The sequence below is a fragment of the Enhydra lutris genome, unplaced genomic scaffold, assembly GCF_002288905.1.
Source record: "Enhydra lutris kenyoni isolate GAN:26980312 unplaced genomic scaffold, ASM228890v2 scaffoldscaffold24, whole genome shotgun sequence".
Classification (NCBI taxonomy): domain Eukaryota; kingdom Metazoa; phylum Chordata; class Mammalia; order Carnivora; family Mustelidae; genus Enhydra; species Enhydra lutris.
In genome coordinates, this window is record NW_019154108.1 from 3,889,747 (window position 1) to 3,914,898 (window position 25,152).

General features: G+C 40.1%; 1 protein-coding gene across 3 annotated transcripts in view; it reads left to right on the top strand.

Moving 5' to 3' along the window:
- The window catches only part of LOC111150646 (dynamin 3), a 527,967-nt gene that overhangs the window by 246,189 nt on the left and 256,626 nt on the right, over positions 1–25,152 (top strand). For 2 of the 3 annotated variants that reach the window (XM_022508132.1, XM_022508130.1), the window contains exon 13: positions 4,884–4,935. In XM_022508132.1, coding sequence (XP_022363840.1) covers positions 4,884–4,935 — 52 coding nt within the window. Of the gene's footprint in view, positions 1–4,883; positions 4,936–5,752; positions 5,783–25,152 lie in introns of all 3 variants that reach the window. The other variant, XM_022508131.1, reaches the window with a different exon arrangement.

The following is a 25,152-nucleotide window of genomic DNA, read 5'->3' on the forward strand; positions in this document are numbered from 1 at the left end:
CCCCAGGAGAGTGTCAGGGTGGGATACACAGTGTAAACAAGATAGGTAGAGGGTATTGAAGCTGCTTCCCACAGGTATCTGGCTATCTAGGCTTGGAGTAGGGGTGGGTACATGGGGAGGAATGGCACTTGCCAGCTCTTTTGTTCTTGGAGAATTCTCTGAATGATCTTTTCCCCTCTAGCATGCATTCTGAAATTAGTAAATAAATCTCCTTCTCATATATCCCATGTGCTTTTCAAACTGCTGCTTCTGTGCTATATCTAGGTGGGATTGTGGCTCTACTGTCTTGTGAAGGGCAGAGACCCAGTTTCTTGTCCCTCTCCACATCTCCCAGAGTTGAGCCTGCCAGTTTTTAAGGTACCAGAGTTAAGCCCCACTGGTTGTAAAAAAAACTCATAAAATTAAGCTCCATGGGTTTTCAAAGCCAAATGTTATGGGGACTTGTATTCCTAGTGCAGGTCCCCTGTGCCTGGGGTGCCTGGTATGAGGTCTCTTCCATGCTTGTGATATCCCTCCCATTTGTGTTTGATCTCACCAACAGTTTACTTCCCTTCCGCCTTGGCTCCTCTGACCTCATCTCTATGAGTAACTCTGGAAGGTCTATTCTGCTAGTCTTTGGGTCATTTTCTGCTTTGTTTGCACTGATGTGGCTATTATCTAGGTATGTTCATTGGACCAAGTGAGCTTAGGATCCGCCTACTCTGTTATCTTCCTAGAAGTCCTCCCATTGTTAAATGAATATTTTAAACTATTTTTAGTTTAATCATCATTGCCTATAGAAGAATTTTGATAAAGAATGTTTTCTAACTAGAAGTTTATTTTTTTATTATGTTTCTGATGTGGTAACTTCAAGTATCTAAATATATCTTTAATAAGTATCCTTGTCTTGGGCGCCTGGGTGGCTCAGTCATTGGGTGGCTGCCTTCGACTCAGGTCATGATCCCTGGGTCCTGGGATTGAGTCCTGCATTTGGCTCCTTGCTCGACAGGAAGTCTGCTTCTCCCTCTCCCACTCCCCCTGCTTGTGTTCCCTCTCTTGCTGTGTCTCTCTCTGTCAAATAAATGAATAAAAATAAATAAAAAATAAATAAAATAAATAAAAATAATAAATAAATAAAATAATAAATTAAAAATAAAATAATAAATAAAAATAATAAGTATCCTGTCTTTATGGGGCCAGTTGCTATAAAAAGATTATTCTTTTGGTCAAAAGTAAAGTTAATTTAATATTTGCATTTTTTAAAAAGATTTATTATTTATTTGTGAGAGAGTGCATGAGTGGAAGGGGAGAGGGTGAGGGAGAGAGAGAATCTGAAGCCAACTCTGTGCTGAGTCCGGAGCCCAACACTGGGCTCTCACAACCCTGAGATCATGACCTGAGCCAAAACCAAGAGTTGGACACTCAACTGACTGTGCCACCCAGGTGCCCAATAGTGTTTGTTTTAACACTAATATTTGATATTGGGTTATAAAATAAATCTTTTTCCTTCTGCACATTCTTAGACTATGGTAAATCCTAAATATGATAATTTAGTAGGTAAAGATTCTGTCAGTGGAAAGTCTCTCTACATAGGGTAGGTCATAAGCTTCTGAGAATAACTTTGCATCTTAAGGAATCTTGGATCTAAAAGGAACCTAAGAAATAGCTAGTCTAGTTGCCCACCCCTTGTCTCTGTCTCTCTGTCTACGCACAGACACACACACATACACACACACGCACACACACACACACACACACACTCAAACTTTATAGATAAGGCACTGAGGTCTCTATGGTCTATATTCTTTGCTTAAGGTAGTGTAGGAGTCATCAGCGATCTCTGTCTTTTGCTCTATGTTCTGCTATTTTTCTCTTATGTGATTTTAAGAGGATATACACATAATTCAAGGGTCCCCAGTAGTTTGCCTGCTTTAAACACCTGTGGGTCTAGCATAGTTTGAAATTATCACTACTAGTAAGTGCCTTATTTTGAAACATTTCCCCTTAAGAAAACCCTGAACAACAGTTACGGTGCTTGGACAGGATGACCATAGCCATGAAGGAGGCATGATCGCAGTACAATGGTTGCTGGTCCCAGTTCTTCCCTGAGGAGGGGGAACCCACATGGCCTGGAGAAAGAAATGATGGCTAAGATATGAAGCCCCAGAGGAGAAATATTTTAGATACACTCCGTGGTTCACGGCCTGGTGGGCAGCCAGAGGGCAGTGTGGGCGCATCAGACCCCTGGGCACAGCCTGTTGTAAACATGATCTCATTTACAGCCTCACCACAAAAACCTGAATAATGTAGATTTGGCTTATGTAGAGGAATGGTTGGAGAGAGATGAATATCATAGTGATGAGGGAAGCAAGCATTCAGCTAAAAACTAGAAAAATAACAAACAGGAAAGAAGAAGCTCAAACCCTGAAATTGAAAAACAAAAACAAAATACACAAAATCTTTACTAATCAAATACTGTGTGTCCTTTTACCACTCATACCTTCCCCAGCCTCATTTGAATGTAGTGTGTGTTTCTTCCTGAGATTGAATGAAGAGAAGTAACTTAAATACATCACAGTAGATTACAAAAGATTGCTATTTGGAACAGCTGTTCTAAATGTGTGATTTGTGATGTGCTACTGAATCACACTATCCCATTACTTTAAATGGTTGACTGATGACTTTAATCTATGTTTTCTCTATTTTAGACTTTTTTTTGTCAATTTCTAAAACAGCTTCTATAAACTATTAAACAACTAGTGAGCGGGTTCAATATGGCTTTTCAGAATCGCCACAGTGACTTGTATTTTCTTGTATCAATAGGTGTTTACTCATGGATTCACGGAAAGAAAGCCTTTGTTCTTTTTAGAGATAGAGTAACACAGCACATAATATCTGGGCTCCAGAGCTCAATTGTTGGGGTTGTATCTGGCTCTTACTCCCTCTGTGCTCGTGTTAAAATGTATCAGTCTCATTGGACTTTCTATTCAACAGGAACTTGTTGAAGCCAACTATGTGCTGAGTAGTTCTAGGCACTGGAACAGACAAAAGCCACTGCTCATAAGGAGCTTATGTTCTAATGGAAGAAGAGAGAAAATAGATATACACAAAATCAGTAAACTATATAGTATGTTTGAAGGTATAAAGTGCCACAGAGAAAAATAGAATAGTATCAAGAGTATAAGAGTGAAGGGGGAGGGACGGATGTAATTTTCAGTAGGGTCATCATGGTGGGTCTCACTGAAAAGATAAATTTGAATAAAGGCTTGAAGAAGGTGATGTTGAGAGCCATGTGGTTGTTTGGGGGATGAGTATTCTAGGCAGAGGGAACAGGTAGCAGCATAAAGGCTTTGAGGTGGGATCGTGCTTGGTAGGTTTGAAAAAAAAGAAAGGAGTCATTGTGGCTGGACCTCTCCAATGAACAAGGTGGCGACAGTAGATGATTCAAAGAGGCAGAGGTTGGGGGTCAGCAGAGTAGGGCCTGTGGACCATTGTAAGGACTTCTACGCTGAATAGAATGGTATTGCATAGTAGTACAGAGTGTTTTGAGCAGCAGAATGGCAAGAATCCCCTTTATAAAAGGATCATTTTGGCCTCTGTGTTGAGAATTGATGTTAGGGGGACAAGTGTGGAAGCAGAGACCAGAGTAAGTGATAACAATATGAATAAGAGATAACCATGGCTTGGGCCAATGTGGTAGCCATAGGGGGTGGTAAAAAGATGTTGGATTTTATTTAATTAAATTAATGTATTTTTAAAAAAGGTTTTATCTTTAAGGAATTTCTATACCTAACATGCAGCTTGAAACTATAATCCTGAGATCAAGAGTTGCATGCTCCACTGACTGAGCCAGTCAGGCTCCCGAAGATGTTGAATTTTAAATACATTTTATTTTATTTTATTTTAAAGATTTATTTGTTTGAGAGAGAGAGAGAGAGAATCTCCAGCAGATTCCCTGCTGAGCATAGAGCCTGGTGTGGGGCTCGATCTCACCACCCCAAGATCATGACCTGAGCCAAAACCAAGAGTTGGACGCTTAACTGACAGAGCCCCCAGGCACCCCAAATTTTAAATACATCTTAAAAAGTAAAGTCAATAGCATTTACTCATGATTGGTTGTAGAGTGTGTGAGAGAAAGAGGAATCAAGGATTTTGGCTTAAGCGCTTAGAAATATGGAATGACCCCTAATCGAGGAGGGGAAAACTGTGGTGGAGCAGGTTTTAGGGAGGAGATCAGAAGTTCAGTGTTGGCATTTTAAGTTTGAGATGTCCATTAGACATCCAAGTGGAGAGGATGAGTTGTCAAAACATTTGAATCTGGGGGTGGGGAAATAGGTCCAGGCTGGGGATCACTCTAGGAATTGTTGGAATGTAGTAGAATTCAAAGCAATGAGATTGGTTAATAGAACAAAGAATTTGGGATCTGAAATCAGAGTGCTTGGTACCACCACTTATTAGCTGAGTGACTCATTCTATCTGCCTGTAAAATGAGAAGAATAGTAGTGACTATCTCATGGAGTGAAAGTATAAATTTAAATCAAAATCGCTGGTACCTATCAAACACCACTTCGAGCATATACTCAGAAAGTGTTAACTGTTATTTTCAGTGCAACCATTCTGTATATCTATTAGGACATCACAAACACGTGCACAGACTCATGTGATTAGTGTAGCAATACAGTTTTGTACCCCGTGATGTCCTGTTTTGGTTTGGGATGGGTAATTCATACTAATTCCCCTGAGTTGGTTTTGCTTCCAGAATTAAACTGGCCTGGATTTTTGGTGTTTGCTCTGTCTCAGGTTTTGATGCATTTTGAAAGCCTGTATATAGTTTAATATGTGTTACTTGTTCCCAAAAAAGTCTCATGAGTTTCTTCAGTGCCGGTCTCCTTTCCTTTTCTCAGTGCTCAGCAGAGAAGCAGTCAGGTTCACAAGAAAAACACAATTGGAAATCAGGTAGGCATTTTTAAAATAATCAGTGCATGCATGCCCCAAAGAATTTGAACTCAGTTGCTTGACTGATTTTTTTAATGCAAATTAATCATGTGCAGATTTTGCAAAAAAATGCAGCTTTTTATTTTGTTTTTGCTTGTAAGGTTTTTGGAGTGCATTGCATTTTTTTTTTTTTTTTTGCTATTTTATGCATTTAACTTTATCGATTTATTTTAAATAACTTTTCTGCTATTTGCTCTGCTTTTCAAAATTGACTCCTTGTGTCCTACTTTGCTTGCTTATGTTACCCCTAAATTTGATTTAACATGGAATCTGTGAGTTGGTTCAAGGTTAAAACATGGTGAGTCGTTGCATGAGCTTCTGTCGCTGCTGACTAGTTCACACGTTTGCACAGCTTGGTAACAGTGAAGGGACAGCTCATAAAGAAGGCAGTTGTTGGATTTACTCTCTGCCGCACCAAATTCCTGTTGGCTAATGAAGATGTTAATTCCTACGAAGATCTGATCTTTTAAGTTTTTGTGTTTGGGGCTGACCAGCTGTCTCTGACTAATAGCGCTCAGCAGAGATTGCATTAACTCTGACAGTTTGCTGTTTCTTTTATGTTTTATGTGATAATGAATATTTGCATTGTTATTTCTTTTCAACTCAAAACAATGATGATTTTATAGTTTTTTTTTAATTCAGAGGTACAATTATTGAACAAATTGAAACCTCTGCTCTAGAAGTTTTTCCATTGTTTTGAAAGGAGAAGAGGTAATAACAGACTTTATTTTAAAAACTTTTTTTCTGAACTAAAGCATATAATTCTTTGCTATTTCAGGGAACCAATCTTCCGCCTTCAAGGCAAATTGTACGAGCTAAGTTCTGTAAGCTTTACTGTTGCTTTTTCATTTAGCTTCCCAAGGGCACAGTTTGTCTTTAACTGATTAACTCAACTAGCGCTTTCTACTAATTTTTTTAAACTTAGGTTGTCTTGTCCATAACACTGTATCATTGAAATAAAAATCCCCTTAAGAGGGTTCATCCCTTCACTGCTAATAACTTGCTGTGACTGAAAGGTATGAACTAGTAAACTCTAAAATGCTGTAATAATAAACCCTTAACACTGTGGGTGCTTTGGTATTTCTCTAATTTTAACGGGCCTTAAAATAATTAAAATCATTAATGATCTTCATCTCTGTCCCTTTATGCTATGTTGTTACAAGGCATAATAAGCCTTTCTCTATAACTTGTGTGGTAATATCTCCAGTAAATGTGGTTGGTGCTTCTAAAAGGTGGGTGAATATTAAACATCCGATTTTGATGTATTTGTAGATAAGCCTACTCAATTACAATTTTTTGTATTTTTTTAAAAAATAAAACAAAACCCAAATGACATCCATTGCTATTGTACATGGCTTTAAAGTTGAATCTTTTAAAACTAGATACTATATCTTCACTTTATGGAAGTGTAAAGATACTGTCAAATTCCTGGCATAGGCATTTAAAAAAAACAAAAACAAAAACTAAACCCCAAAACATTACACTCTCATTTTTACCACAGATGAAGCAGCCTTAAACTCTTTCTTCTAATTGGGCTCAAGTTAAGAATGAGATTGTGGAGTATCGACCAATTATTTGCCTCATGATGTTTTGGAAGAAAGTCTTTGAAACTAGACATTCCTGGGTTCAAATTCTGCTCTGTCACTTAGTAGCCACGGGGCCTGGGAGAAACTGAACCTGAGTTTGCTCAGTTGTGTGATGAGAAGAATGAAAATATATCCATAGGATGATTGTGAGAATCAGAAGTAATTTACATAGTGATGTTTGCAGCTGGGTGCTGGGTGTGTGACTTGCGAAAGCAGTTACCTTGTAGGTGCTGTTCTTGAAGCTTTCAGGAGAAGAAATATAAAATAGAAAAAAATTACAAAAGTTACAAAATCAGAACAATGAAACATTTGGGAAAATTAGCTATGGCAAATTATTTCGAAGACTGCAATGCCCAGATTAAGGCTTGATGTATAAAGGATTTGTCTATAAGACTTTCCTCATGATCAGAAGCTCTAGCTCACAAAAGTTTATACTTATTGGAAAAGCAATAGTATAGTGGCATAAATCCATATTTTAAATCAGATCGAAAGGAAATTCAGAACAGTTTTCAATTATATATTGCTTGCAAATGCTGAATTAATGTTAATTGTGTTTCTGTGACTTTACTTTCACTGAGTACTTCAAAGCCCATACATTATGGAGGTCTTAAAATTCAAGATAATAGAATTGGGTGAGTCTCTTAATAGAATACAGATCCCTACCCAAAACCCTTGGGGCCAGATGCGCCTTTAATGTCAGAACTTTTTGGATTTTAGGAAAAAAGTACATTGCATATATCATATAGTACCCAGTATTCCTGTGGGGTCAGAGACACAGCACCCTTTAATTAAACACGTTATGTTTCCGCAGGAGAACAAATGAACAGTCACACTAAGATGAAATGAGAGATATTTTCATGTCAGGTCATATTTTGCTGCTAAATTTTTGTTTTGTTTATTTATTTATTTAGTTTTAAATTTTTTAGAGAGGGAGAGAGAGACGGGGAAAGGGCAGAGGGAGAGGGAGAGGAGAATCTGAAACAGGCTCCACACCCAGCACAGAGCCTGACTCGGCTCAGTCTCACCACCCTGAGATCAGGACCTGAGCCAAAATCAAGATGGCCGACTGAGCCACTCAGGTGCCCCTGTCTGTTTGAAAACAAAAACCTTTTACTTTGCAAGTAAGGGGTTAGGAACCAGAATATCTTATATTGCAGGATCAAATTCAGTAATTACTTGCAGTACAGTGTATTTTAGAGATTTATTTATTTATTTATTTGCTGCTTAGCAGAAATGAACTATGATTACTTGAAACCATTTTCTTTATGAATCTGAATGTCCGAGGTTGATTTGAATTTGTATAAAAAGTCTTTGCCTATTAAGAAGCTCAAAGGCAGGGACCCTTAGAGCCCAGTCTTTTAACTCATGCTGGCTTTTATGGTTGGTGGGGCAGAAATACTGTGTTATCCTACAGGTGGTTCATCCATTCTGATATTCCTTTAGGGCTCTTGGTTGTAAGAGATTCTGCTGTACAAAGTCTGCTTTAGAAGGAATTCAGAAAAGGAAAACTCCTTAAAGGCAATCCCATTCATTTTTGGCTGCCTAGAAATTTGTCAGCTTGAAAGTTCCACAAATTGATGTCAACGTTGGTACAAAAAAATGTGAGCATATAATTAGCTTAAAGTTGCACTGCCCCAAAATTTAAACATAACCTTCATTCATCCATTCACTCATCAAATATGTATTCAAAACCTAAGAGTATGAAAAACTATGGTAGATGTTTAGTACAGAATGATAAATAAATCATGGGTCCTGTCCTCGGGGACCTCACAGCCCAGTGGGGATGATGGTAAGTAAGCAAACGGAAGTCTGCCATCTTTTCCAAGGCTAGCTCCTTCTAATCCTTCAGGTCTCCCTGAAATGTCACTTCTGGAATAGATTGGCCCTGGCCATCAGATGTAAAATCACCTTCCCTTCCTACTGTCTTGACATTATCTATTATCTTCTTGTTTACTTTTTGAACGTCCTTCACTAGGACCTGAGCTCCATTAATTTTTTTTTTTTTTTTTTTTTTTGGTGATCCAGAAGGCCATGGAGTATCATTGTAAGGTTTTAAGTACAATCATAATGTACCAAACCCTACAGATATTTTTTTTTCTATACATACATACCTCTGATAAAGTTTAGTTTATAAATTAGGCACAGCAAGAGATTAACAACAATAATTAATAATAAATTAGAATATTATAGCAATATACTATAATAAAAGTTGTGTGGATGTGGTCTCTGTCTCTCAGAATATCTTCTTCTACTGTAGTCATCCTCGTGCTGAGGTGGGATGGTCAAATGCCCATGCGATGAGAAGTGAGGTCAGCCACACAGGCACTGTGTTATGTGTTGAGCTACTGCCAACCTTGTGCTTCTAAGTCAGAAGGATCATCTGCTTCCGAGCTGCAGTTGACAGCGGGTAACCCTGACCACAAAAGGTGAAACCTCAGCTAAGAGAGGACTGAACACACCAGGATGAAGGGGAGAATGTGTAGGGCTGGAGGCTGACATCAGTGAGCCGGATGTTGTGTCCCAAGGGCGCGAGACAATGCCACCTAAAGGTCAGAGAGGTTATTAGAATAAGAAGGCACAGAACTGGAGGAGGGGAATGACAAACGAGAACCACAGATATTTGTAGAACATTGTTTGTCCTCAGAAGGTCTGGGTGGCTGAAGAGAAATGGGGATGAAATTCCCTGGATTTAAGGATAGATCTACGATATTTGGAAGCTGGGGGATTACATGGCTGATCATGCATTCCTTTAGCTACAAGAATCTAGGGCAGGAAGACACCGCGGACGTGCTCATTGGCCCAGACTGCATCCAGTTAGGAAGTACTTAGGAAGAAATGTATGATGAGGAAGAATCTTGCTTCAGACCGGGAGCAGAGCAGGTTCGTGCAGGAGCCTGAGTCTCGGGCTGCCTCCAGGTCCTGGGCTTCGTGTCTGTTTTCCACCAATGCGCCTTCTCCTGCTGACTTCAAATTGGAGTCGGAAATTGAGCTTTCCCAAACTGATAGGCCTCCAGATAACTGGATCCCCAAACTTCCTGAAGCAGAAAAGAACTTTCTTACCAGAACAGGGTTTTGTCCCTCCCCTGCTTTCTTGAAACCAGTCTCTTTTCTGTAGGACCCCCAAAAGCTGGCAGCACATCCCAGCATCCTGAAATTCGCCTACCGAGCCCCGTAGCCGTCCAGCCTCTGCAAGGACATGGTTTGAGACCAGTGTTGGAAGAGGCGGGAGTTTGCTGCGCTAAGTGACGGCTGGTTAGGAAATCTGCCCTCCTCCTCGGCCCCAGCAGACCCGCTCCCAGCCCCCCTTCTCTCTCCCGGCGGCCCCTTTACATTTCAGGGTCCGGCGGCCCGTCCTCACCTGACGTCCCGGTATCAAGGTCTAGATCAGGACCCTTCCAGGTACAAATTTCGGAAAAATTTAACGTACGCAACCTCGGAAAAAACCGAGTTAATTAACTTACGTGTTTGAATATTTCGGGAAAAAAGTTAAGTGGGGTCTGAGCTCCGGTTCGACAGGGTCGGAATGGGCCGGTGTCAGGAACCACGATGGGCCGGAGGGGCCCTTCCCCTTCTTTCCTCTGCGTCTTTGCTGTTGGCTCTGCTCTCGGGCCCCCCAGGACTGCGGTACGACAGCTATGGGCCCTTAGGGGTTTCCCGACTTCGAACCCGACAGAAATAAGCGGATCTTCGTCCCAGAGGTCTCGGAGAAGCTCCCGCGGCTCGCTCGGATGGAACAGGCTGGGATCTGGGCTCTTCCGGGGCCAGTCCCTGCGGCCGGAGAGCGAGGCGCTCTGATTGGCTCAGGCCAGGTCACGTGGGGGAGCCGGGGGGCGGGGCTCCTGGGACCGCGGTAGGAGCTGTGGTAGGAAGAGGAGGGAGCGACCCTGGGGGACATGCGACGGAGGTGATGGCGACAGGTGCTTTGTTGAGCTCTGTCTGCACCACGATTTAACTCGGATAATAGGATTCTTAGGTATATTGTCTTGTTAAAGAGATGTAACATGGTGAAACCGGTTATTAAAACCCTTTGGTTCATTAGTGACTAATGAGCTGCTCCCAGCTCATCCTCTCACTTTCTCTGCCCTTATCTCCCTCTGTCTTCCCAAAACGAACGAACGAACAGAAGCATTTCTATGGGTGCTGTTCAGTTGAGAGGTAGGACAGTGTCATGGTTCTTCAGAGCTGGAACTCGGAAATCACCCTGTGGCCAGGAGCAAATGTTGAACGTCCTGTTCCTCAGGCTTCTAAATCAGGTGATGAAATAGGATCATGAAGTTTTTGTAAGGATTAAATGAGATAATACATGCTGGGTACCTACCGCAGGGCTTGGCAGGTCATAAGCCCTATATAAGCGCTTGTTATTATTGTTGTTGCTGTATTCCTCTGTTAGTGTTCAAGAAAGATGGTAAAATGATTGCTTTTATTTTCCAATTGAGCCTTCTGCTCCCCTGGAAGCAGGAAAGATTGCTACAAAGTAGCAGCGAATTTTGCATTTCCATAATGGTTTGTGGATTAGTTTTTGAGGACAGCTTTCTGAGTACAGAAGAAGAAAAGTACCCTCCACCCCAATATTCTAATAGGCAGATTAATGTATTTTAAACTAGATATTATAAATTTTTGGAACAAGTTGTCACTTCTTTATCAAGTTCTTTTAACAGAACGTACATTAGAAAACATTATTTGCAGGAAGAATTGAATACTTGCTCTGTTGATCTTCAAGTAGTCTGTTTTAATGAAAACTCTGTCAATGTTATCCTGGTGTTTTAGGGCTTTGTGGTTGCTTATTTAGAAGAAATAACTCAATAATTAAAAATTATCAAAGATTTGTGGCAAGATAGAATATATACCTTTAAGAATGTATGAAGCTTTTCTGTATTTATTATACATTACATAGCGGCCCCTTATCAGCAAAGAAATGTAAATATAATTTTTATTAGATGTAATGGATTGCATTTTAGGAAACATTTCTAAAATTGTGCAATTCAGGTCAGTGGGAATATAACTTGTCATACCAGCACAATCATACATCACAAGCGTTTTAGCACATATAGCATGTGTAAAATGATATCTGTTGTTACTAGCTGTGTTTCTTTCCTGTCAGGAGAAAAAAGTGTTGTTTGCTGCCAGTTAGTCTGAAATTTAAATTTTTAAGTTTATACACTAGTTCTGAGGCTACCATTTCTTTGGGGTATTAGTTTTCTAGGGCTGCTGTAACAAGTACCACAAATGGAGTGACAGAAAACAAGAGAAATGTATTCTCTCACAGTTCTAGAAGGCTAGCCATCTGAAATCAAAGCGTCTTTAGGGTCATGTGCCCTGTGAAGGTTCTAGAAAATCTTTCTTGACTCTTCCTGGCTGCTGGCAGCTCCTGGCCCTCCTTGGCTTGTGACAGTAGGACTCCACTCTGTGCCGCCATCTTCTCATGGCTTCTGACCCTCTGTATGTGTCCCCTCCTCTTCTTCTAGGGACACCAGTCATTGGATCTGGAGCCCCCTCTAATTCAGTATGACCTCACCTTATCTAGTTACATCTGCAAAAACCCAATTTCCGAAGAAAGTCACACTCAGAGATTCCAGATGGATGTAAATTTTGGGAGACAGTATTCAACTCACTACACTTTGGCCACTTGCAGATTTTCTTTTCTTTTTCTTCTTCTTCTTCTTCATTTTTTTTTAAATGGCTTATTGTAATAAAACTTTACCTGGGATTTAGCTATATGGGATGCTGATGCACTTTAATGGTTTACTAAACTAAGAATTTATAAATTGGACCATTAGAGCTTTAAAAGCTATTTTATTTATTATTCTGTTTTGAGAAAATAATAACCTTGTATTATTGAGAGAAAGCAGGACTATTCTATCCTGTATGGTGCCATTAAAATATCATTTTGATTAACTGGGCTTTTTTTTTTTTTTTAGAATTGCTTCTTGAGAATTTATCCATTTTTCTCTGAAGTTTGTAGCATTCAAGTAATTCATCATGAGGGGGGGAAAAGGAAACATTGCATACTTTTAAGTGATAATACACAAACTCCCTTTTTCCTCATTTCATGTTCTGCCTTGGCTAATCTTCTCCCCAGTCTTACCCCCCAGCCCTCAAGAGACTGTAGTAGTGGGGGGAAGGGGAGGGCAGAGAGGAAACCAACAGACAGAAAGACAGACAGACATGGTGTGGAGCTATAAATACATCTTAAAATTTGGGAATTTGCATTTTTAAAATCTATCAAGTAGGAAAGTTGTATTTACTTAAAAAAAAAACTGAAGGGATGAATGGCTGTCCCCTCCTATCAGTTCTGTAGAAATCATGGTAGTTAACATGGAATAGTTATAGTGTTTCAGGTTTGGTTTTAGGTACCTCACCCATCAACTCATTATTCGTCCCAACAATCCCGTGAGGTAGGTGCTCTGATTATCTCCATTTTATTTATTCTTTTAATATATTTTTTCTTTTTTTAAAATATTAACATCGGATGTATTATTTGTTTCAATCTCCATTTTACAGATAAGGAAGCTGAGGCAGAGAAAGGCCAAGTAGTGTGTCCAGTCTGAACAGTTTCCTAATGAGAGCATCAGGATTCAGGGGCAACAGTTTGATTCTCGCCCTTGTTCACTTCATTGTGGGGTTTATCCACTGCTTCTAACCGGTCATAAATTGCAGGAAGAATCTCACTCAGTCTCAGTTAAAGCAAGTTGCATCACTGAAGTCCATTCACTCTTGGTTTTATTTGTTCCTGAAATTTGTTCTTTCTTTTTTTTTTTTTTTTAAGATTTTTATTTATTCATCTGACAGACAGAGATCACAAGCAGGCAGAGAGGCAGGCAGAGAGAGAGAGGGAAGCAGGCTCCCTGCTGAGCAGAGAGCCCAATGCGGGGCTCGATCCCAGGACCCTGGGATCATGACCCAAGGCAAAGGCAGAGGCTTAACTCACTGAGCCACCCAGGCGCCCCTGAAATTTGTTCTTAAGCTGATTGATCCTGAATAGCGTGAGTTTAGGTCTGTATAAATTAATCTGATTGTGGTAGTCAGTTCGGGCTGCTGTGACAAAATACCATAGACTGGGTGACTTAAACAGCAAACGTTTATTTGTCACAGTTCTGGGCAAAGGTGAGGCCAAGGTGCCACATGGTTGAGTTCTTGGTGAGTGCCCTCTTCCTGGTTATGTTCTCACATGCCCTTCCTTGGGACAGAAAGGGAGAGGGATCCATCCATCTATCCATTTCTCCCCTTCCCTTTTTTTTTTTTAAGTAGACTCCATGCCTAACTAACATTGGGCTTGAACTCATGGCCCTGAGATCAAGAGTCACGTGCTCTACCAACTGAGCCAGCCTCGTGCCCCCTCCCCTTCTTTTTATAAAGGTATAAATACCATCGTGGGAGCTCTACCCTCATGACCTCTTCTAACCCTAATTAACTCCTAGAGGCCCCACCTCCTAATGCCATCCCATCGGAGGTTACAGTTTGAATGTATGTATTTTGGGGGAATACTCATATTTACTTTGTAACACTGATTAACAATGAAAACCTGGAGTAGCTTTTAGAATGTGTTTCCTCTTTTCCTTCAGTTCAGGGAAGTCCAGAGCGGCCAGTCAATAGCTTATAAAATAGAAAAATTTTTATTTTAATAAAATAGAGAATGGCATCTGTCAAAGCCACACTTAGTGAAGTGCATGGTCTGCTAATTTCTTCTGCATCTTTTAAAATCTAGACTTTTATTTGGAATAGCATTTAATATATGCCTCATAATTTTTTCCAGGAAATGTGCAGATGTCCTTACCATATTGTTACAGCCAAGTTACATTTTAATTGAAGGTTTAAGGCTGAAAATCGGTGAGGAGAAAAACCTATCTACTCAAAATTACCTTGAAAAATGCCGTTAAGGGCCAGAACGTAGCCGCTCATTTCAGCTGTGGCCTTTTCTGGGGGCGGAAGACGCTTGGTCTTGTTTCTCCAGGGAAAATGGCGTCCGAGCAAACTAAGTGCTTCTCCCCCCTCCTCTCTCTCACTAGCTGTCTCAGGGCTCCCCCTTCACTCCCTGCTTCTCCTTTTTTCCTCCCTCTGTCTCTTTTGTCCTCTGCCTTTCTCTACCCTCCCTCCTTTTTTTTTTTTTAAACAAAGCACAATGTGTTTCCTAGTAAGTTAAATGCCTGATTGATTTGAGCTCTCTGGAATTTTATAACATTTAAACATTTTATTTTCCCTCACTATTACTTGATTGGCCTCCGTAATTTTGGATCTGAATGTTCCCCTGAATTAACAGATAAATGACATCTTAGTGTCTTCCTGTTTAGGACTATTTTCAAGGTTTATGGACATTGGGATTGTATCATTTCCTTGGTTCTGAATGAGTGGCTCTCACTGTCTTCATTTCCACTTCTTTAATTTCCATTCCACATCTCAGAGAAGTTTCCACTTTATTTTCCTACACAGGCACCTGAGTGTAGAGGGGTCCTAAAGGTTGCTGCCTCAGCCGATACCAGACGTTGCTGGTTTTCTTCCTCAGACAAGCCTCTGGTAGCCCCACACCGGCCGCCCTGACCTCCCGCGCTCCCTCCCTCCCCGCTCCGTCCTGCAGGCCTGGGGAGCACCGGTGCTCCTGACGCCTCACGCCTGGGTCAGCTTGCCTCTCCCACTCCACGCCACTTAGCTCGTCTTCCGGTCCCTTGGCGCAGGGGCTTCTTAAGCAGTTTGACAGGATAGAGCTATTACTCTAAAAAGGCAGAAAAATTGCTCCTCAAGTGTTCATTTGTTTTTTCCATTGTTGTTCAAGACTTCCCCTATGTGCAGTATATAGCTAATTTATCTTTCTAAATATTTATTTATTTGAGACTGATGGCATGCACAGGGGAGGGGCAAAGGGAGAGAGAGAGAGAGAGAATCTCAAGCTGACTCCGTGCTGAGCACAGAGCCTGGCATGAGGCTTGATCTCGGGACCCCAAGATCATGACCTGAGCTGAGATCAAGAGTCGGATGCTTAACCGACCGAGCCACCCAGGGGTCCCTCTAGCTAATTTAGCACAAAGTTTCAATGGAGCCTTACGGTTTTGAAGCCATAATTTTCATTTGTTACACAAGAAATATATGAGCATATTTTCACTGTGGAAAAATTAAATAATGCTGATCCAGTAGATACAGCTTTGATTCTCACCGCAACCTACTCAACCCCTTAGATGTAACCTCTCTTATCACTTGAGTACAGTGAGTACATAAACACACACACACACACACACACACACACACAGTTGATTTTTAAAAAGTGATCACAAATATCTTACATATATGACACTATCTTATAAGCTCCACAAAGGCAAGGACTTTTGTCTCTCTTGTTTGTTGATGGATCTGGAACACTTAGAACCTACTGTCTAGTAGATGCTTAGCAAACACATTTGAACTTACTTTATCCACTTAATGATACGTCTTAGAGGTTCGTCCATGTAGACACAGAGAGAAGACAACTAACTTCTTTTACTGGTGTGTAGTGGTATTGAATATTGCACCGTGTAGGTGTGCTGCTGTTCAAGAATCCCCCCGAGGATTGCAGTTTTTCCTAAAATCCTGAACCAGTTTATAGACCCTACAACTATATATGTGAGAACCTGAATTTCCAACACTGGATAATTATAATTTATGTAATTTGGGATAGTTTGCTGAAAACAATAATATATTGCTTTGGTTTTCATTTCACTTATTACAAGTTATACAGACTTTAAAATATTTAAGAAACGGGGTGGGGCGCCTGGCTGGCTCATTCGGGAGATCATGTTTATTCTTGATCTTGGAATTGTGAGTTTGAGCCCCATGTTGGGTGTAGACATTACTTAAAAATAAAAAATCTTGGGCACCTGGGCGGCTCAGTCAGTTAAGCAGCTGATTTTGGCTCAGGTCATGATCCCAGGGTCCTGAAATTGTTCCCCCCACGGGCTCCTTGCTCAGTGGAGAACTTGCTTCTCCATCTGCCTGCCACTCCCCCTGCCTGGACTCTCTTTCGCTCTATCAAATAAATAAATAGATAGATAGATAAATAGATAAATAAATATATTTTAAAAATCTTTTAAAAAATAAGTAAATGAAATATTTAAGAGACAATTGTATCACTTCTATGAAATGTCTGATGGTGTCTCTATGCCCATTTTGAAGGGACTGTGACATTATTTTCTTAATGGCTTTAGAATTTTTTTTTTAATCATCTGAATATTGTGTATTATATCTAGTGCAGATATTTTCTGCTTGTTTGTCACTTGTTATACACTTGATTGTATATTGTAAAACAAAAAGTTATAATTTTGATCTAGACAAATTTTTCAGTTTTTGCAGCATTTATATTTTGTTTTGCTTATCAGAGACGTTGACTAGTCCACCCAGGTCATACGGCAGATAAATGGCATAATCCTGCCTTCGGTCCAGGTCATGGAGGAACTCTTATCCTCGGATCTGGATCTGGGTTTTGTATCCTGTTCCAGCTTTGTTGATTTTTGTACAGTGACCCACTTTTAAATTATTGCAGCTGTCTAATACATTTTAATGTCTGCTAGGTCATTTCCTTTCATTACTCCTCTTTTTCAAAAATGTACTTAGCTTTTGCAGATGACTCATTCTTTCAGTTGAAGATTAAAATCTCGTCACTTAGAATTACAATTCTATTTGAATTTTGATATTTGTAAAGCCTATAAATTAATATGGGAAGAAGTCATATTTTTTTCATCTTCTTTTATTCCGTCCAATCAGATGGTGATTCCTTCAGTTTATTATAGTTTCCTATTTTTCTCTTAATATAAGTAAATTTACATTTATTATTAAAATATAAAATAACTTGGAAATACCCTTATGTTATAATTATGAAAGGGGTGTTTTTAAAATATACTTTAATTATTTATTACAATGTGAAACTTTTGATTTTTACGCACTTATTTTGTATTAGTGCAATTGACCAGTTTTGCTAATAGTTTTTCATTTAATTATAATTTTTATCTTCCCTGTTTATAATGGGAATGTTTTTATTTAATGGGAACATTTTATTAATGGGAATGTTTTATTTAATGGGAATGACTTTATTACCATTTGATTTTGGTTTTTAGTTTAAAATATATTTATTGTTATAAGGAAATAATTTAGTCTATTCCTCCACATTCTGTCTCAGAAATGAGCATTTAGTTGAGATGATTATGCTCTTACACATTGAACAAATTATGTAAGTTGTTATATTGATGGATTTACTAACCATCTTTGCTTTTCTAGTATAAATCCTATGTGGTCATTAGGGGGTAATTCTTTTGCCATTGAATTAATTTTCCTGTTATTTAGTTGATGGTTAGTATATTTTGCCTATGACATAAAGTTTTTCTTTATAAAAATAAATGAATATATTTATAAGTTAATGAGAGAAGATAAATGAATAGACAATACTATTGAAATTCCTACTGAAAGAAAAATGTCACAGACATCGAGGAGTAAAGGATATTGCATGTCTTATTCCTGATCATCTCAATTTGCTTGACAAAATAGGAGGCTGGGGTGTTTGCTGACCTCCTGGGAGTGGCAGTTACATGGGAGACTTAAGGGGTTGATGAAATTCAGTGTCGTTACCAAGTGGGATTGTTAAGAGAAGCGAAAGGGCTTTCAGCTACCGGCCAGTTTACATGCCGAGACGCCTGCGTAGAGATGCTAAACTCTGTATTTGCTACGCAGAGAACCCCCATTCCTTCAATTTAGCAAATTAAGAGATTAGCAAAGGACAAATTAGACAACTTCAGTGACTAAAAAGGAGTTGCGGGATATTTTTGTTAGTGATGAAGTCCAAGTTCTATAGCTGAAGGTCCTTTCAAAAGGACGTCACTGCCTCACTATCCCAGTGAAGGTAGAAAAGGAAGCTGAGAAATTTTTGTGTATATTTCCGACAGAGGTCTTTGGTTATTTTTGTCCACTGCTTCCCATACCGAAATCAAATCCACACAACCTAAGTATGTCCCCAAGTCACCATGACCAAGGCAAACTGTGCTTTCCGTCCCTAAAGCACAAGTCTTTCCATACTCAGTGCATAACATTTCAGAACTCTTCCTGAGTCAGAATGCTTAGCCCAGGATCCTCAAAAGACAGGGACATCTTTACGTTCTAAAGATATTTCACCCAAGAGAAGGCTGAGAGATACACTCACAGAAAAGACAGCCCATGCTGACCATGTCTGGAAGGTAGGGGAGGATCTGGAGGTCAGCCTGTGGGCTCTCTTCTAGGTATCACCACAGACTTGCTTCATCTCGAGCCTCATTGTCAAGGCGTCTTAATGTCAGAGCATTTATCCCAGTGTTAGTGCAAATTGCCAGGACATTTTATCATTATTTCTAAAATTTTGTTTTATAATGGGATAATTCCATTTGAGAACAATTTTATTATTTTTTTCCTCAAAAAAGTGTGTATCTTCAAATCTGAGGGTCTCAGATTTCCCAGATTGCCGCTCTACATGTCAGTTCACAATTCTGTTCGCCATAAATCCCTCGTCCCTTCACGGAGTCCCTCTTTATCTTATTTCTGCAGACAGATTTCATTGAGCAGGTCTCTCATAGCTTCTGTGGACTCAAGTTAACTTTTCCTTTGGAGTAGTTTTGCATGTGATTGTGACTTTTTTTCATACTGAAATTTTGTCTTTACATGAAGTCAGTGGACATAGGTTTAATAGTATGCATTGGTCTCTCATGTGTGGTTTGTATTATGTGAAAGGCCAGAGCAGATCTGAACATGAACTTGTCATAACTTTGTTTATGTATTTAAAGAACAGGGAGTGTTTTAGTTCATTATCTTCTAATGATGCTAACATTTAGCATTTATTGAGGGCTTTTAGGGGCTAAGCATTAAAACCAAGGTTTCTACATAGATTGTCTCATTTAATACTTTCAAGAGCTTTATGAAAGTTTGGTTATCACTGTCCCCATTTGATGGATGAGTAATGGAGAGTCACAGTCTTGAAGTGACTTTCTCGAGGTTACTTCATTACAAGTGATGAGGCTGGGTTTTTACTATGACATTATATTATGAAAATTGCTAAATATCCAGAGGAGCTGGAAAGATAGTCCTAGGAGTGACCATATGCACTTACTATCTCTAGATTTGGCAGTGTTAATGCTTGGTCATTTTGGCTCTATCGGTGTGTGTGTGTGTGTGTGTGTGTGTGTTTACTATTTGAAAGTAAGTTGCTGGCTTCATGACAGTTCATCTCTAAATACTTCCACGGCATTTCTTAAGAAAAAGGTCATTCTGCTTTATGTCCACACCACCATTTTCTCACCTAAGAAAATTAATAGTAATTCCTAATACTATCTATTGTCCTTGTGGTTTAATTGCAGTAGTCCTAAGAGTTAATGCTGGTCTCAGATTTATCTGAAAAATCCTGGAAAGACCAGCATGGTTTATTTGACTAGCAGTATATATTCCCTAACCTTGTCAGTGCAGAAAAGACTTTTCAGAGGTGGTCTCTCTCTCTCTTTTTTCCTTTTAAGATTTTATTTATTTATTTGATGAGACAGAGAGAGAGTATGAGAGTGAGCGTGAGTGAGCACAAGCAGGGGGAGAGGCAGAGGGAGAGGGAGAAGCAGGCTCCCCGCCAAGCAGGGAGACCGATGCGGGACTCGATCCCAGGACCCCAGCCGAAGGCAGACATTTAACCAACTTAGCCACCCAGGCGCCCCTCAGATCTCTTAAACAAAATGTAGACATAGAGAATTTTAGTGAAAGTAAGAAATAAAATGTCTTACCCCTGAAGTTACTATGAAATTTTTTTCGTTCAGCAACCAACCCATTCCCTACCTGGGCTGAATTCTATGGGATATATGTTCCCTCTCCACAAAATGAGTGTCCTAGTTTTGTAACTGAATCTCAGTTCCTTGAAGCTCCGTACTGTGCTTTTGCCTCACCAAATAATTGGCTGAAGTTTTTGTCCTGATTTCTGTTGAGGTAATTTACACTCTTAGCTGGCGATGGATGCTCCTGGGGGTAGGTTATTTGATGTGGTACCTTTTATATTGCCTGAATGGAGCCGACTTGGGAAGGGTGCGCTTAAATAAAAATGAGCTTGGGAAATATAAACATGAATATGAAACCCAGTCATCGTCATAGTTTAAGTTATTTCTAACACCTTTGATTATTTTTTGTAGCATAACATGAATTCTTTTTTTTTTTTAAGATTTCATTTATTTATTTGCAGAGAGAGACACAGTGAGAGAGGGAACACAAGCAGGGGGAGTGGGAGAGGGAGAAGCAGCCTTCCCACTGAGCAGGGAGCCCGATGTGGGGCTCGATCCCAGGACCCTGACATCCTGACCCTAGCTGAAGGCAGACGCTTAATGACTGAGCCACCCAGGTGCCCCACAAATTCTTTATCTATGGAGTTCTACCACCTCCAACTCCTTTTCTAAATTTTAATTCAAGTCCTTATTGGCTTTTTGTAATTGTCTTTTCTGAGTAAGCACTAACATAAATAAAATGTGAGCATAATAGTTAAGACACTTTATTGTTTCCTGCCCCAGTCTGCTAAAAATGATCTTCTTAATTAAGGTAAGCAAGTTTTAGCGTGCATTTGTGTTCTCAGTTTTTTTTTCTCTCCAAAAACCTTTAACTTCTCCAGCAAGTCTGGTCTTCCTGTTGACCTGCTGTGAAGAGGGGGAGGGGGAAAAGGAAAAGGAGGATTTGTTTTTGAGAACTCAAATATCTATAAATGACTTCCTCTTGTTTGGTACATCCAATCAGACGGTTTCATTTTCAAACGCCTGGTTGTGGGATCCAGGTCCTGGAGGAAGGAACCGTGTCATCCTTCACTTACCCTGTGCACATGGCTCGACCGCTGCTCCGAATATTATCTCCTATCACTTCTGGCATTTCTTGTACTTCTCCTCTTCCTGAAGTTCATAATTCATGTCACTGATTTCCGGTGCATACGGACTCAGGTTTAGAAATATGAGACAATTTTAAAATTACAGATGCAAAGCCTAGCTGTTGGAGCCAACATCTGCAACTAGTTTATGGGGTTAAGCAAAATAGCTGCTCTGGATGAGTGATATTTACCAGGACCCCTCCCTTTCCCATCAGAAATCAAGATGTCTGTTACTTATATGTTCTTTGGTTTTCCGTACAAATCAGGATCTCATATGGTAGGTACCTCATTTTATTAAGTTCTCTCACAGAGTATCTTTGGTTCAGCCAATTTTCAATTAGCCATAATTAAGGAGATCAGGAAGAATATGGGTTAATTAAAATCCACAAATAATTAAAACACTTTAACCAGAATTGAACACTCGCCTAAAACTTTTTGCTTAAATTATAAACAAGTAAAACTGACGTGGTTTTGCTTGGTTTATGTTTTATTTTGGTGCAAACAAAAAATCTGAACATGTCACTCCCTTGCTTACAACCATTCAAAAGTACTTCTTTACCTTTAGGACAAAGACCACACTTTAGCCTCCATTTACTGGTGCGTTCTCTACTTCTGTCTTCTCTTGCCCCAGCCCTTCCGAACTCGGTGTTGCAGCAACAGTGACTTTCCGTCGGTGCCCTCCGTGGTTCAGAGCTTCTCCCACCTGGGGCTTTTGATGTGCTCTTTTCTGTGCCTGGAACGTCTTTTCCCTTTTTTGCCTGAATAACATCTTCTCATTGTCCTTAGTTTAAACATCACTCCCTCAGGAGTAACCGTCTTCATTTAATTATGACTTCAGCATTATTTCCAGCTCTCTCCTCTATGTTCCCATAAGAACAAGTGCCTTTCTCACCCGGTGTCTGTGTATTTCCTTCCTAATCTTCTCCCTCACTTGCCTGTTGGCTCTGAGACCAGAGACAGTAGTTGCCATTTTCTCTGCTAAATTCTCTGTGTCTCACTTAGAGCTCACGATAGCTGTCCAAAAAAGATAACCGTTGAATGAAAGGAAAGTTCCATATTTTAAAATCTAGAAGTAAATGGCCAGGTATGAAATTGCCTATAAAGTAATGACTTATAAACTGTGAGGTTGACATTTAGGAGGGAACCTCTAGAATATAGTAAAACTGCTCATTAACTTTGAATGTTTCTTTTTGTCATCCAGAGGGGAAAAATGGATCTTAAGTGTGTAGTTGTTACTCACATTTGTGATTTCAGCCTGGTCGATAGAGACTACTCAAGTTTCCCACCTAAATATGTCACCAGAAAAATGAAATGACTAAAACTTGATTAGCATTTAGAGCTACTCAGCCCACTATGAGCTGTATCTGGACTTCAGCAGGGGCTGTTGTCATTTGAGAGAGAAGAGTTCTTGATTTATCTTTCCTGACCTCTGTTCAGTAGCTGTGTCCCAGACTGTACAGTTTGTCCGCCATGTGTTTACAGAAAGCCCTTAGTGCTGGCATTGCCCCTGGTTTAGAGCCATTGTGCCCATAATTGATTGACTAACCCGTGATCTAGGGAAAGTACAATTATTACAAAGAAGCAAGAAGCCCATTACATTACTGGGCCGACCAGAGTGGGTCTGCTCCTTGGTGAACCGTAGACACAGACTACACCAGGTGGAGTTTAATTGTACAAACAAGGAGATTGTGCGGGAATAATGTCCAAAGTCATGACTCCCCCAACAGGGGGAAGCAGGGTCCTTTTCTTAGGGGTTGGGATGAATATTTTAACATTATAATGAGGTGGGGGTACCTGTTGGGCCCTTTTGGCACTTTCTGATTAAACTGCAGTTTCTAAAAGGTATGATTGACAATTAGGCAGAAGCTTCCAGGAATTTAGTTTCTAAAAGGTGAGAGTGACACTTAGGCGGAAGCGTCTGCTAGAAGTTTCCCGAATTCCAGGAATCAGCCTGGTGTCCCTACTCCACAATAATTCCTACTACTTATTGAACGTTTACCAGATCCCAAACATTCTACCGAGTACTTTATGTACATTCTTCTCACTTAATACTCACGGTATGTATTTCAGTTAGGAGTACTAGCTCCAATTTTCAGATGAAGAAAAACAGGATTAGTTAGCCTAACTCGCCCAAGTTCATATAGCTAGTAAATTCCACATAGCTAGTAAATTCCAGAATTGTTATGCAAATTCGGAAAGCCCAAGCTTTCAACCAAGCTGTAGTCTAAGTGGGAAACTGGAAGCAAAGCAGACACAGTTGCAAGTAATACAAAACAAGATGGTGTAGCGCTAAGTTCAGATGATGAACCAAAGAAATGTCCGGAGAAGGAAGAGATTCTTGGGACTATCTTTATTAGTCACTAAAATAGTATCATAGTTTGATTTCTTTTTCATAGAGTGTTACATTGCCCAGAAACTGTGATATGTATTTAAACTTCTACTTGTCACTCTCTGGCATATTTGACTGATTAACAATCATATTAGAATCTATAATAACAGCTACCACTTTTTGAGTGGCTGTTTTTTATCAGGCGGTGTGTTAGGCACTTTGTTCCTCAAAACTCTCTAGCCTGACGGATTGAATAGCAACTTATCTTGTTGCTTCTCTTCATGAGAAAATCACCAGGATCTTTTAAATAGATCTGTTTGATATATGTTTTCTCCATTGGCCAATTCCTTTTTTTTTTTTTTTTTTTTTTTTGGAAGAATGTTTTTTTGCATCTAGAAGACGTTGTCAGAGGGGCGCCTGGGTGGCTCAGTGGGTTAAAGCCTCTGCTTTCAGCTCAGGTCATGATCCTGGGGTCCTGGGATCAAGCCCCACATCAGGCTCTCTGCTTCGGCAGGGAGCCTGCTTCCTCCTCTCTCTCTCTGCCTGCATCTCTCCTACTCATGATCTCTGTCTGTCAAATAAATTAAAAAAAAAAAATGTTAGAAGACGTTGTCAGGGCATTGATTTATCCATATGAAATCGCAGTCGCCTGGGAGACCGTCTGCTCTGTCACTCACGCGTTCCAGGCTGGCTGCTTCCCCTGTCCAGCCACAGAAACAGTGCGTGGTGTGTGTCTGCAGCCCGCGGGTGCTGGTCGAGCCGCAGTGGTTGTCCAGTAGTGAACGCTTTTATACCAGTTATTTAACTGGCTGCTCCTCGCACCCTCCCCAGCCAAGTCCCTGCCTATTATCAAAGACACCGGAGCTCCTTTCTCAGAATCCCCCCAACTTCCCCCTTAGTGAAAGGCAAAGGTCCGGTGCAGAAGGGGGCCTCCAGGGCTCTGCTCTAGCACTGGGACCCCCGTGCCTTTTCGGATTGGCAGGCTGATGCCATACTAGTTGTTAAATATTTTGAATATTACCTCTTCAGTAAACTCCACGTTACCCAAATCAATTTTGGAGGGGTCTTTTCTGAATATATATATTTTAATATATACTTATATATAGTTCATATATATTAAATATATATACGATATATATTAATATATATATATATATTTTTACTTTGAATCTCACTTCCCCTCACAGTGGCGTTTGACCTTCTCAGTCCATTTGTCTTATTAAAACATTCATGTCTCTTGGATTGTGCAGACTCTGTATTCTGTTTTCTCCTGGCTCCTCGCCACTCGTGTCTGCTTTGTAGGTTCATCCTCCCCTCTCAGACTTGACAGGTTGGCTTTCCTCCACGCATGGCTTGCCTCCTCTCCAGACTTGTTTTGCAGGGGCCTACCCTGGCTTTCTGTGCTC